General features: G+C 30.7%; 1 protein-coding gene across 2 annotated transcripts in view; it reads left to right on the forward strand.

The window, feature by feature from the left end:
• Positions 1 to 15,125, forward strand: part of RPS6KA6 (ribosomal protein S6 kinase A6) — a 198,415-nt gene that overhangs the window by 116,480 nt on the left and 66,810 nt on the right. Inside the window, exons 7-12 of one of the 2 annotated variants that reach the window (XM_088028978.1) lie at positions 4,002 to 4,108; positions 4,427 to 4,464; positions 5,714 to 5,740; positions 11,219 to 11,361; positions 14,149 to 14,219; positions 14,452 to 14,540. In XM_088028978.1, coding sequence (XP_087885104.1) covers positions 4,002 to 4,108; positions 4,427 to 4,464; positions 5,714 to 5,740; positions 11,219 to 11,361; positions 14,149 to 14,219; positions 14,452 to 14,540 — 475 coding nt within the window. The remainder of the gene's footprint in view (positions 1 to 4,001; positions 4,109 to 4,426; positions 4,465 to 5,713; positions 5,741 to 11,218; positions 11,362 to 14,148; positions 14,220 to 14,451; positions 14,541 to 15,125) is intronic. The other variant, XM_028101479.2, reaches the window with a different exon arrangement.

The raw sequence follows: 15,125 nt of genomic DNA on the forward strand, positions 1-15,125 counted from the left end.
ATTTCCTCACTCCTGTGTTCTAAGCATTTTTCTGGTAAATGCTTGAGGGAGACCTCTACATAACTCTATAGTTCTCTCTCTCTCTCTCTCTCTCTCTCAAGTTCTCCTTTCTATATGCTATCTTGTGAATTATATCCTTCTTGTCTCCCCAGCCTTTTGTTAACTCAGGGAGTCTTATAGGCTCTGCCTGACTTGACCCTCCTTATACAGCTGCTTGGAAACTCTTTCTAGATAGTAAGGTAGGACAGCTGTAGGGCTTACCTTGTTTGTTTCCCATTTTTCAGTATTCATTGTACTTTGTTGACTGATGGCTAATGTTTTGAAAAGTGTCATTTCGTAGATTTTGTAATGTGTTTTAGTTGTTTCAGGCAGGAAATATATCCTGTCCTTGTCTACTTCATTTTGTCTTAAAGTGGCAGCCTGGGAATAGCATTTTAATTTGGTGATAGTGTTTCAACATCTCACTTCCAGAATTAAGATGTTGAGTGTGGGAGAGCTATTATTGATTCCCAGAGCTCTGGAACTTGCTGTGAAAAAGGAACTGTATGCTAGCCAGTGCTTAAGTGGCTAAGGTCTATGGCTTGTATCTGTCTACATCCAGTGTAGAACATGCCATACATGAACATAGACTGTGATCTTGGTATATTATTTATTATAGAACAGAATTCAGTTTATGGTAGGGTTTGTCTAGGACCCACTTCCAAGGAGGGTTATAAAGGACCTTGTTAAAAGCTTGTCTCAAGACACAGAATGACAGCAGTGAAACAGGGCCCCAGAATTCATGATTTCTTGTGTTATAGTGTAGAATTTTCAAGAATGTGTTTGAGAAATTTTTACTTGTAGTCATTTCTAATTTTCTTTTAAACTCTTCAGACCTTCATTCTCGATGTGGGACTATCTAAACCCATACTAGCACAGAGATGCAGTCAGTAAGTTTTGATTCCTAAGTCTGGAATATTAGGTAAGAGCAAGCATTTTAAATGCATTTGCCAAAAGACAATAAATTAGTATATTCATTGAACAGGCTTTTAGTAAATGATTTGTTACTTCTATAGACAGCTTAGTAATAAGAAGTTGTTTTTGGTTATATTTCACTTGTATATACACACGAAAACCTGTTATGTCATCCAAAATGAGGTCATGTTCTTCATGCCTTAGTAAAAGACTTTAAAAAGTATATTTTTGTATGTGTTAAAGAATATTGTATGTCGTATATATTTCAAAGGGAACGGTACCTCCCTAAATTTCTCTCCCCCAAATACCTCCCCCCGCAACACACAGACAAAAATACAAAACTCTTAAGCCGTGTTTTACTTTGCTAATATTAAGAAAATATATTTGGATGAATGGTGATAATTATAAAGCTGCCAGTTTTTCCAGAATTAATTTATAGGTTTAAAAATTTCTTCAAGCAAAGTCCCAATAGGAATTTTTGTTTGTTTGAAAGTGACAGAATAATTTTACCAGCTTATCTAGAAAAGTAAACAAATAAAAAAAAACTAAGACATTTTGAAAATAACACCCTTGTCTTGCCCTACCTCTTGTTTAAAACTTTGTAAAACTGCTGCTATAAGCAGAACATCATAATATCAACAGAAGATTAAACACATACTATAAAGCCCCCAAATACTCAGGTGTATATGATTTACCATATGTTATTATGATAAAGGAGAATCACAAGTTAATGGCAAAGAGACTGTTCAATAAATAGTATATGATAAATCAGTTAGATATTTCAGAAGAATATCATTTTAAATTTTCATCTCTACCATACAAAGATAAATTTTACTTAAGAGTTAAATCTGGGAAAATAATTGTCCTAAAAGAAAATGCAGCCAGATTTGCAGTTGACCACTTAATGGAGGTTTCTCCTTAATCATTAAAATAATGAAGGAAAATCATACAGAAATGATAGATAAATTTGACTACATAAAATTAAGAATTCCTGAATATCAAAAACAAGCACAGAATGATGAAAATATTTACAAGTAATGTGATGGAGAACTAACATTTTTAATATTTAAAGGGCTTATACCAATTGAAAAAAACAGTAAGTAAATAATGGAAAATAGGCAAAAACATTACAAATAATTTACTTACAAAATAGAAAGTCCTAAAGGACATGGAAAAATGTTTAGCCTAGGAATCAAAATTTAAATTAAAACAGTTGTTGGCATTTTTGTGTATCAAATTAAAAAATATTTTTGAAGAGTAATATTCAGTGCTATTGTGGATGTGGTATAAGACAAATGCTTTCATAAATTGCTGATGGGAGTAGAACTTATTGTAAACTTTTTGGAAAATAATCTTATTCTATATGTTAAAATCTTGGAATATTTATTTTCACAGACCCAGTATTTCCTGTTTTATTTCTTAGGAATTCTTTTTGGGGAAATAAATATAAAAAATATATATGCATATTACAGAGTTATTTAAATAATGAAAAACTGGAAATAATCCAACTGAACTTTTAGGTAAATTATGGTAAATTAGTATGTTGATATTGTGCAGCTATTGAAAACTATAAATAAATTTAAAAAATATGGGAGACTGCTTATGTTATAATATTAAATGGGTAAAAAGGAAGCCACTAAATAGTATATATCCTGTGATCTTAAATATGTTAAAACAAACATGCACTCATACATACACAAATGATTTGAAGAGCAGACAACAAAAGACTAGCAGTGCTTACCTCAAGGTGCTAGGGTTTAGATGATTTTATTTCATGGGTTCATTGGTGATAGGATGATTAGTAAATAGGAAAGCACTAGTTGAAACATAACATATGATGGAAGTGGCTTCTGGGAAGAGGTAGTTCTTAGAGATAAGTATTCCTGAGTTCAAATTGTGGGCCTACTTCTTACTAGCTATGTTATTCTAGCTATTCTGATTCTGAATCTCTTTCTCCAGATGTAAGGTGGTGATAATATATACCTCATAGTGTTGTTTGAAAGGTTGTAATAACATGAATGTAAAGTTACTGGCACATAATTGCTACTTAGTAAGTTTCTTATTTGTGTCTATCATGAGGCTTTTCAGAGACAGCTTCATGACAAAATAATATGCTTGCCATAAAACTGTAACCTGGACAAAGCTTCTTTAGAGTTAGAAAGATTTTTGTTTATGATTTTCTTATGTGTTAGGTTTAAATGAAAATTTTGATTAGCCTTCCTGAGAAGTTAAATAAGTAACAAATATTTTTATTCCTAATAAAGTATCAAATATTTTTATTCTTAATAAAAAAGTATCAAGTGAAAATTATGTTTTTATAACTGTACCATTATAATATTGAAATGAATTCCCTGAAATTTAGATAATGCATGATCTTTGTTTTTCTATAGATCATTTTAATAAAAAGTCGGTAGAGTTTCAAAATTTATCTTTAACTGCTCATTCTCTCCAGTTTTACTAGTAACCAGAGTCTGTATTATGTAATTCAATGGCCATAATTCTAAATGTGCAAGTCAGTAATAAGATTTAATGATGTTTCATTCAAATTTTGAACTTTCCTAATAATTCAGAGATTTCTGTAGTGAAAATAAACAATTTCTAGACAAATTATTTGTTTTGCCAATCAGAATCCTTTGATAAATCTTAAAAATTACATCCAATGGAAAAAAAATACATCTAATGGTTGAGTAGTGCCTAATTTCGTGTGTAAATTTAACACTCACTTATGAATGAATATAGACCTAAACCTATAATAATTATACCTCATGGTTACACACATAGCATTTCATAAATTACAAAGCTTTTTTCCACATAAGCTAATTTGACTCTTCAGCGTAGAGGATATGTAAATTCCATAATATGCTTTAGGAAGATTTACATTAAAACAGTTAATGTTGAAGAGAAGGATTCTTAAAGAGTACTTTCAGCTATCTACTTTTATTTTTTTTTTACTTATCTAGATTTGTCTGTTTATTGGTTTTTAATGAAGTAAATTTTAAAAATTCAATATTGGAAAAAGGATCAAATGGTAAATTATTGTATTCTAGGTTCTGTTTACAGAGGAAGATGTGAAATTCTACCTTGCAGAACTGGCCCTTGCTTTGGATCATCTGCACCAATTAGGAATTGTATATAGAGACCTGAAGCCAGAAAAGTAAAGCTATATTCTTCTTATGAATCCCTGTTACCAGTATTTCTATAACTACTTTTTTCTCCATTAAGTCTTTTATTTATTTTATTTAAAAATTACATGAAAATATATATGAACTATACAATTATATGAAACTTACTTATTAAAAGTAATCTTTATAATATACTCATTGATTTTATTTTCCCATTGATTTGAAATTAATCATTTAAATATTTTCCAGTATATCAAATATTATTTTAAAAGTTTATGATGATTTTTATGTAAATGTTTTATATAAAAATATTTTATTCCATCTTGTTGAATGTGAATTTTGATTTACAGCATTCTGCTTGATGAAATAGGACATATCAAGTTAACAGGTATGCAAATTTTCTTATTTTACCCTAAACCCATTTTATATTTTTCTATATTTTAATATATATTTATCTAAGCCTGTTTTCTTTTTTCCTTGACTTGTATTTTATTCATCTCTTTAGTGAACTAAAATTCATTTAAAAGGTAGATAAGATAGCTCTCAATATATTCTAATGGTAATACCAAAAAATTATACAATAGAGTTACTATCCTAATTAACAAATGACATTTGGCTTTCTAGATAAAGACACATCATCTTAGTTTTAGTCTAGACTGAAAGATTTATCATAAGTAGTTATCATATTTGAAATATAGTGAATTATAAACTTTTAAACCAAGTGTTTCAGAATTAGAGGTTCATTTTTTTCTTTATTTGTGAAAATGTTTTGTCTTTATTTTGAATATTGATGGTTTACTATAACACAAGGTGCTAATCCTCATAGGATTCTTAAGTGTAAAATATCTTTATTATACAAATTTTAAAAACTTTTATTTTTAAATAATTAGAGACTCACAATAAGTTGCAAAAATAGTACTGAGAGGTCCTTTCTACCCATCACCTAAGTTCCCCCAATGGTGACATCTTATAAAACTGCAGTGTATTATCAAACCCCAGAAATTGATTTGTATAGTACAACTCATTGGACCATATACTTTATTTGAATTTCACTAGTTTTTGTGTGCATTTATTTTTTTTGTTTGTGTATAATTCTATGACTTTATCACATGTATAGATTTGAATACCACCCACAATCAATATGCAAAACTGTTTTACAACTACAAAAGAACTCTCTTGTGCTGCCTATTTACAGTCATGCCCTCCACCTCCCTCCCCTAACTCCTGGCAACTACTTATCTATTCTTCATCTCTAGTTTTGTTATGTTGAGAATATGCTATAAGTAGAACCATACAGTACTCATCCTGGGCATTTGTCCTAGAGAAGTAAAAACTTATGTCCACATAGAAACCTATACATGAATTTTCATAGCAGCTCTATTTATAATAGCCCAAGACTGGAAATGTCCCAAATGTCCTTCAAAGAATGAATGGATAAACAAACTGTGATACAACCATACAATGGAATACTACCCAGCAGTAAAAAGGAAAGAACTCTTGATATATGCAACAGCTTGGATGGACTCAAGGGCATTATGCTGAGTGAGCCAATCTCAAAAGGTTACTTATGTTATAAATAGATAGTAAAATCTTTATTTAATTATCAGAATGTTAAAATGAAGATGTGGTCTTTACAGAGAATTTTGGACCAGTACACTTTAAAGGTAAGTTGCTTTAAATTCCTAAGTATACTGCTTCAATGTAAAAATAAAGTATAAAACTGTTAACTTGAAGGCTCAGGCAGATGTGACAAAGTTCAAATAAAGTATAGTAAATCTTTTTGATTCATAGCCTGATTCTCTTTTTCATATATAAAAGAAGCAACATAGATTTAAAGGGATTGAAAAAGGAAAAGGAAAGAAAAATAATAGGAAGAGAGAACAGTAGCATTTTAAGATTTTATGTATTATATAATTTTTATTTTATATCAATCAAGTTTTAGTTACAAAGCTGATTAGAATTTAATTCTTTTCATTTTTAAAAATAAACTATACCTGTTTTGTCAGGGGTTGAGGAAGTGAGGTGGGAAAAAAATAGAATAAATCCGACCTATATCACTTTTCTACATTAAGGTTAATTGGGTGAATAATGATGTCAAATTATTTTGTATTTATTCTTGTAATGTAAATTCTGCTTTTATAGCTTTTGGACTTAAACTGGCTGAGGAGGAAGGATTAGTTAGAAAAAACATAAACTTATAAGCAAAGGACAGGGGCTTATAACAGGAAGAAAATATGATATAAATATGTTTAACAATTCAATCTATTTTCCTTAAAATGGTGTTAATATTTCTTTTAAAAATGATACAATAATAAATATTAGATAATTTACACTGTTTTATAATTATAGCCCAATTCAAAGTTGTGTAATGAGTAATAAACATATGGATTTAACCTAACACCATTCCAGTATGGTTGGTTAAAGTGTGACCATTCACAGCAAATATTCTAATACTTTACTTTTATTTTTTTCATTATTTCCTTTAACTTATTTTATTTTTATCCTTTCATACTTTCTTTTTCTTCCTTTTGTGTGTCTTTTCCTCCCTTCTCTTCTCCCTCTTTTCCTCTTGTCCTTCGTATCTTCTTCCTTCCATTTTGAATACTACAGTCAAAAGTACCAGATTGATAGCTGTTTGTCATTGATACCAGTGGGCTATAGTGATTTAGGAATGTCTCATCTAGGCAGGGTCTTCCCCAAGATTGTCTCTTCTTAGGCTTAGGAGGAAGAATTAGGAGGTTTTCCTTAATCATAAGAGAGGGGCAGTATCTTTCTTTTTATCTGTCCACTTTAAAAATCCTCTAGATAAAAAGAATAGACCTAATGTTTAACAGGTTACTCTAGAATGACAGTGGACTATATAAATGTTCCTTGGTATAACTGTGATTTTAGCTTAATTGACCTCATACCGAGAGTATGATTGTATAGCAGAAGATCAACAGAATGAGAATGAATACCCCAAAATATCTGCATAAATGCCAATATATTATTTATATTGTTTTTGTGTCTTATTTTTTTTTCTGTAACACCCCACCTCATAGTCTATATAAAATCTAAATATGTAATATGACTTGCCTGGTTCAGAAAATAATGTTTACTCTTAATATCCCATTAAAAATTATAAATTGACAATTTCAACTATCTGTGGTTGCTATATTATGTTTTTGGAGGGACATAATACAGGGTAATTTCTATAAAGAGAAGGGAGAAAAAATATAGTGTCAAAAGTTTATATCACACAGTACTTGAGCTGGATATTTAAGAGAGAATGTATACATAAAAATAATTTTAATAATTTTTATGGCTATCTGCAAATTAGTCACTGAGATTACTTTTACTCATAGTAAATAGTCATGAAATTATTGTTTTCTAGGCATGCTTTTAAAATTTGAAGTCTTAGAGTCATTTAAGGTTACAAAGATATACTTCCCCTCTCCCCCGCAAAAAAGCCTTTATATAGCTGATTTCTGTATTTTGTTTTCAAATTAGTGGCTTGGAAAAAAATCACTGATTAACTTATATCTTATTGAATCTTGTAGCTAATTCTTATTGTAAATTATTTTGTCAATTGATTGCTGAGCAAATTCTAGTGTTAAATGTCAGTTTTGTCAGAGAAAGTACAGCAGAGGACCTCTATGGAGTGGTATAAATCTCTGAAAGGTAATGGAGGATAAGAAAATTCTCTTCCCTTTCTCCTCCTCTCTGGAATGGCCAAAGAAGCCAGTGTTCTTCTCTACAAGGTATGTTGTTCTATTCGGCTGAGCTGACCTCGAAGACTAGCTTTTATTACATTTAATCTTTGAAATGGAATGTGCAAGAGTTTAAAAGTCTCAAAATGTAGAGAAATAAAGTAGTAGTACATTGAAAAGATATTTTTAAATTATGGTAAAAATCATAATGCATTTGAGTTATTATACAAGGGTAAGTGATTTTTAAATGAAAATATTGAGCATGGTTAGAAAATTAATTTTGACAGACCCTAAAATTAATTATTAATATTGGTATTTTATTTTAAGAGAGCAATATAGGACTTAGAGCTTTATTTTCATTTATAGAATTAAGGTATAACTTGCATTAGAGTAAAACTCATTCTTCGGGTCTTTGTGGTGATGGAATTATTCTTTATCTTGACAACATCCTTGTCAATATTGTGGTTGTGATATTGTAATATAGTTTTGTAAGATGTTACCATGGGGGAAACTGGGTAAAGGGCAAATAGGATCTCTTGTAGTATTTCACATAACTGCATGTGAATTTGCAGTTGTCTCAAAATATAAGGTTTAATTTTTAAAAATCACTTTTTCATCTATCGTTCTACAAACTTTGACAAATACATTTAGTTTTATTCCCACCACCAACATAAAGATATAAAACAATTCTATCACCCTCCACAATTTCCTCATAAGTTAATCCTCCTTTTTACCCTAGACAAGTATCAATCTAATTTCTGTCCCTAAGGTTTTGCCTTTTCCATGATTTAATGTAAAACAGAGGCATATAGCAAATAGCCTTTTGAGTCTGGCTTTATTTACTTAATACAGTGCGTTTGAGATTAATCTATATTGTATCAATTTATTTTTTATTGCTGAATAGTGTTCCATTTTATGATGATGGCATAGTTTGTCTAATCCCCAATTAAGGGATATTTGTCTTGTTTCCAGTTTTTGGCAGTGATGAATAAAGCCACTGTAAATATTCATGTGCAGGTTTTATGTGAACATAAATTTTTATTTCACTTGAGTAAATACTGAAGGAGAGGGATTGCTTGGTCTTATGGTAAGTGTATTTTTAACTCAGTGAGAAACCTCCAAACTGTTATCCAAGTGGTTGCACCATTTTCCATACCCATCAGCAACATATGAGAGCTCTAGTTGCTCTGCATCCTTGTCATTACTTGGTATTGGCGATATTTTTATTTTAGCTCTACTAATAGGCACGTAGTAATATTCATTAGGATTTTAATTTGAATTCCCCTAATAACTGGCAGTGAGCATCTTGTCGTGTATTTATTTCTTTGGAGAAGTATGTGTTCACATCTTTTACCCACTTAAAAGTGGATTGTTTGTTTTATTATTGAATTTCGAGGGGTTATTTTGAGTTTTTAAAATATATTCCTAATACAAGAGCTTTATCAGATATGCAGTCTGCAAATATTTTCTCCAGTCTGTAGCTTTTTTTTTTCTTCTCTGAACAGTATCTTTTGAAGAGTTTTGATTTTGACAAAGTCCAGTTACCAACTTTTTTCTTTTATGAATTTTACTTTTGATGTTGTATCTCAGAAATCCTTGCCTAATGCAAGATCAAAAAGATTTTCTCCTTTTATTCTTTTGAAAAATTTACAGTTTTAGGTTTTACATTTAGTTCTATGATTCATTATTAGTTAATGTTTCTTTATGTTATGAGGATGTTTTTATATATTAATATCCCATTTTTCTGGCACCATTTGTTGAAAAGAACTTAACTTTATTCGTGGAATTGCTTTTACACCTTTATCAGAAATCAGTTAACAATATATAGCCAGTTCTAATGCAGTACATATGATCTTAAAAAAAAAATCACTCCACTATGAATAATTACATAAGTAAAAGCACAGGGCTTAATGAGGAAAATGGGGTTAGGGGCTTAACACTCAAATACATAACCAGATACACAAAAGAAAGATAGGAAGTAGATAAAAATGACAACATTGTTTTACACATTCTAAATGTTTAACAATGTATAAATACTACAATAAGTAGGAACCTTAGTTTGAAAAAAATACTGAAATTTGCTTGTAGAATTGTCAGAAAGGTTACAGTTTGTTAGTTAATGTGAAGTAGTAGAAAACAGATTATCTGGAATTGAGAGTAACACTACAGGTGGACAAGAGTAGCTCATAATACACATGGTGAGCTGAAATAGCTTACAGATGTTTGGGGTATGTGCATGTATCTATTTCTACCTGGCTTGCTTCAGCTAGGTACAGTTTTATAGTGTCTCATCTAGTGTTTTCTTATAGACAAAATTACACATAAACCACACATAAGCCAACCCCATTTGAAATTTGTGTTGTGCTCAAATTGTTTCCTAATGTATCGATCACATTGGAACAAATTTGCATTTTCAAAACAAGCATTATAGTAGAACTATATGTGTTAGTCTATTCTTGGACATTGTCCTTTTGCATTGATATATATCAATATGTATATCAATATATATTGTCCTATATATGACATATATATGTCTAGCCTTTCTCCAATGCATACTTTCTTGATTACTGTAGCTTTATATTAAGTATTAAAGTGAGGTAATGTAAGTCCTTCAATGTTTTTGTTTCTTCAAAATTATTTAGGCTATTGTATTTTCTGTAGTCTTTTTATATAAATTTTAAGTTTAGCTTTTTTATTTTTACAAAAGATATCTTGCTGGGATTATTATTAAAGTTTCACTGACTCTGTAGATCAGTTTTTAGGAGAATTGGTATCTTTAACAACACTGAATCTTCCAAACCATGCATACAATGTGTCTCTCCATTTATTTAGATCTACTTTGATTTCTTTCATCAGTGTTTCTCGTTCTCAGCATACAGGTCTTACATATACTTTGTATATTTGTACCTGTGGATTTCATGTGGGGTTTTTTTGGTGGTATTATAAGTGGTACTTTTTAAATTTCAGCTTCCAATTTTTCATTGCTAGTATATAGGAATAAGATTGATTTTTATATATTAGTACCTTTAGCTCTTAAAAGCCTTAAAGAAAAATGGAAGCTCACCAAAGCCAAAGCACACTTTGCTTTTTTTAGTATTTTTAAGAAGTGTAAGTTACTCCCTCCTTTTTGTCTTAGTCTGTTTTAAAACTTAGATCAATATGACAGGTTTGATTTAATTGTTGACCTCTCAAAGTTGCTGAATGATATTCTAGTATAGACATGAAAACATGTATTTTGATGATGAAATTTGCTGAGCAATCTTTAAATGCTCTTAAAGAGTATCATTACAAAATACAGGTTGCATTCCATTGTCTCATAGGAGAGGTTTCTTAAGAGTAATTATAGGCCATCCATGAATTGTTTTAAGGTCTAACACATAATTTTATTTCTTTTGGTATTTTCTATTTTCTGAATATCTTCAGATATATTTTTGTATCATATTGTTATTATAGATTTTGGACTCAGCAAGGAATCAGTAGATCAAGAAAAGAAGGCTTACTCATTTTGTGGTACAGTGGAGTATATGGCTCCTGAAGTAGTAAATAGGAGAGGCCATTCCCAGAGTGCTGATTGGTGGTCATATGGTGTACTTATGGTAAGTAGTATTAATTTTTTAATTATACCAATATAAAATTAATATTATTTAGAATTTTAATTTAAATTTTGGAATGCATCAGGTTAGAATAGAGTTTTGATAATTCATGATTACTAAAAAACTTGTGACTGGCTAGCTGTTAACAAAGTAAGAATTAAGGTTTTGGTATTCTGATTTCTTTTAAAGTTCCTAGATGAAAAGGTAAATGGCAGCATTCTTTTATAAGCTATTCAAATTTAAAACTTAGAAAAAGACTTTCCAGATTTTAGATTTCAGAATACTATGTTTAACTGTCACATATTTTATTAATTAGGTATCACAGACCTTAGCACTTTACCATAAACTGTCTTATTGTCAAATTGTTTCATGCATGTCCCTAGAAAGACTGTAAACTTCTTGAGGAGAGCAATCATGTTTCATACTACTTTTCATCTCCCATGGTACCTAGCATAGTGGGCATACAAACTGACTAATCTGGTATAAATTAAGAATAGAATTTGTAGTATTAAGTAGAGTGATAAATGAATAGCTATTGAATCAATTTGCTTGTACAATCCATCTTGCTGATAATCCATTTTGCCTATTTACTACTGAATGACATACTATATGACACATTAATGTATTATTGCTTATTATAAACCTGGCATTTGGGGAGGGTAGTGGGGTAGGAATAACCTGGAAGTGCAATATTTGACATTTTTCATCACCTAAGAAGGCATACAATCTGGTTGGGGAAACAATTGGGGCAGCTAAATAAACTGTCTGACAGTATACTTTAGAAATTCAGGCAAGAAATCATGTAAATTGATTTAGGAAAATTGGAGGAGGTGGAACTTAAATCCTGAAGCATGGATAAAATTTAAATAGTTCCAAGTCTCAGGAAGGATAGTATTGTGATCATATTAACAAAGAACTGGAGAACCAATTAGAATATTAGAATAGTGAAGGAAAGGGTCAAAGATAAAGATAACTTTAAAATTTATGAACTTTTGGGCGCCTGGGTGGCTCAGTTGGTTAAGTGACTGCCTTCGGCTCAGGTCATGATCCTGGAGTCCCGGGATCGAGTCCCGCATTGGGCTCCCTGCTCAGCAGTGAGTCTGCTTCTCCCTTGGAACCCTCCCCCCTCTCATGCTCTCTCTCTCTCTCATTCTCTCTCTCAAATAAATAAATAAAATCTTAAAAAAAAATAATAAAATAAAATAAAATTTATGAACTTTAGGGAATTGAAAGAATGGAAGTTCAGTAGAAAAGAGATAGTTGGGAAGGAGAGCTGGTTTTGGAATGGAGAAATAATTTATTTATAACATGTTGCATAGGTTACTGTAGGTTTGTGGTTAACCCCTTGGTGGTAATAAATTAGGAGAAGGAAGTGGAGAGAAGATCAGAATCATCTGGAGACTTTTTTTTTTTAATTATGTTATGTTAATCTCCATACATTACATCATTAGGTTTTGATGTAGTGTTCCATGATTCATTGTTTGCATATAACACCCAGTGCTCATCTGGAGACTTATAAAAAAATACTGCTCAGTCAGCCAATATACAGTTTAATTTAGGGGGGGAGGTGTGATTCCAATATAATATCCCCCTTCTTTTTGTCCTTCCCGTTACCATCTCTACTCCTCCAGTCCCCAGTGGAGAACCATAACTTTAGGTTTGGAGTCAGGGGACTGGAACTTGAGAACAATGATCCGTATATACTATACTCCCTTTTTCCTTATTTCCCTTTCTATGGCTCCTACCCCTACTTCTTCAGTTTCCAGTTGAGAAACATTACTATAGATTTGGGAGGGAGAACTGGGACTTGAGAGAGATTGAGGCTAGAACAGATTTGAAAGTCATCAGTGTATAGGAAAGAATGGAATGGATAAGCTAACTAAGGTTGTGAATTCAAATAAATGAACAGAGGACTGAAGTGAATGCCATTATTGAATCCAAGTTTAGGATTTAAATATTAGAGATATATGTTAGCTAACTGAACATAATAATAAAATAATGAAGAAAGATTTAAATATTAGATACAAAGTTTTCTCTTTAGTGAACTATAATGATCTTAATTTTTAGATCTAGTCTTTTTTATACCATTATTTAGTGTTCTAATTATCTACATTGCAGTTAAATCTCTTAGAGAAAATGATTTTTATGCCATGTACAACTGTCTCAAATCTTTTTTAAGATATTGTTGTATGTATGTAGCTTCTTGTTCTTTTTTGATTGCTTTTTGGGGGGCAGTGAGGAGAATAAGAATAGTTAAATCTTTTTTTCTTTTTACTTCACTAATGACTAGTAATGTTGAACATCTTTTCATGAACTTATTGGCCTTTTGTAGAAATTCTTTTTTTAAGTTTCATTTAAATTCCACTTAGTTAATACACATTGTAATATTAGTTTCAGTTGTACAAAGCATGTATGAATTTGAAATGGTTCAGTGCTTATTTTTATTTTCCATTCATTGTTCAATGTTTGCTTTAAAAGCATATTTTTGTTTTAAAAGGAAATGCTGTGTGTCTATTTTCAAATTGCTTTGGTTTGAGAAAGTAACCAGATTAGACAATACTGAAAAAAATTGGTTGTTTCATTTCCTACGGTCACCTATCAGTTGGGCTATATGTAGTGGGGTACCAGAAGTGTAGTTCCTTAATTGACTTAGTTTTCTGGTCCTATTTTGACCTATCATGTAGATCCTATGTGATTTGATGATCACGTATTACTTGTTTCAGTTTTTTTTCCTAAAGAATTTTATTGTATATTCTAAGTTCTAAATTAATGTGTTACTTTTTGTTTTAGTTTGAAATGCTTACTGGTACTCTGCCATTTCAAGGTAAAGACAGAAATGAGACCATGAATATGATATTAAAGTAAGTGTGAACATTATTTTTTTCTTTTGGGAAAAATTCCTTGCTTTCAGTTTTGAGAATCTTGTTTTCAACTGACACACAAGAACGTTTTTTTCACACTGTCTTGTTTTCTTCTACCATAAAAGGGACATTAGTTGTCATTGTTAAAGCATTCTTTTAAATTCTTTTTAAGATTTGTCAATTTAAAGTATGGCTAGATTTAAGTGAAATTTTCTAAAATCTTATTTTTCAGAGCAAAACTTGGGATGCCTCAGTTTCTTAGTGCTGAGGCACAAAGTCTCCTAAGGATGTTATTCAAAAGGAATCCAGCAAATAGATTGGGTATTCTTTGTTGTCTTAGCTTTTATAACAATACACTGCATGCTTTGGGAGGATAATTGTAACTTTGTTTTCTGGCTTAGTTCATTTACTGTTGCTATATATTTATACCTAGAAGTTTGCATTTTGTATGTACATAGATCCAGTAAACTCTGTTGTGTCCATAATTTAAGAATGGAGTGGTCTATTTATTCAGAACTTCTGTTTAATACATATCATTATGTATATCATGTGGAGTACCTCTTCTAAAATAATTCGCAGAATTATCCCTTATATAGGTATTCCTTTTAGATATTTGAAGGTAATTATTCTGTCCCTTCCAGTACTCTTCAAGGTAAATATATCCATAGTCTCTCATTATTTGGCCACTTACTGGTAACCTTTACCTGGATCCAGATGTGATCCTATCATTTTATTTGTGGACTTGTGTTAAAATTTCAATGTCACTTTATTCTGTTGCACTTTTTAATTTGGCATTGAGATACAAGGTCATAAGTTGAATTGCAAAGGAAAGAAAATATGCTTCAATTTTAATTATATGTTAAACATTATTTTGATTTAACTTGGAAGGCATTTCGGTATTTCATG

This window comes from Eumetopias jubatus, unplaced genomic scaffold, assembly GCF_037043125.1.
Source record: "Eumetopias jubatus isolate StellerSeaLion01/CBP00866 unplaced genomic scaffold, mEumJub1_p1.0 scaffold_11, whole genome shotgun sequence".
NCBI lineage: Eukaryota > Metazoa > Chordata > Mammalia > Carnivora > Otariidae > Eumetopias > Eumetopias jubatus.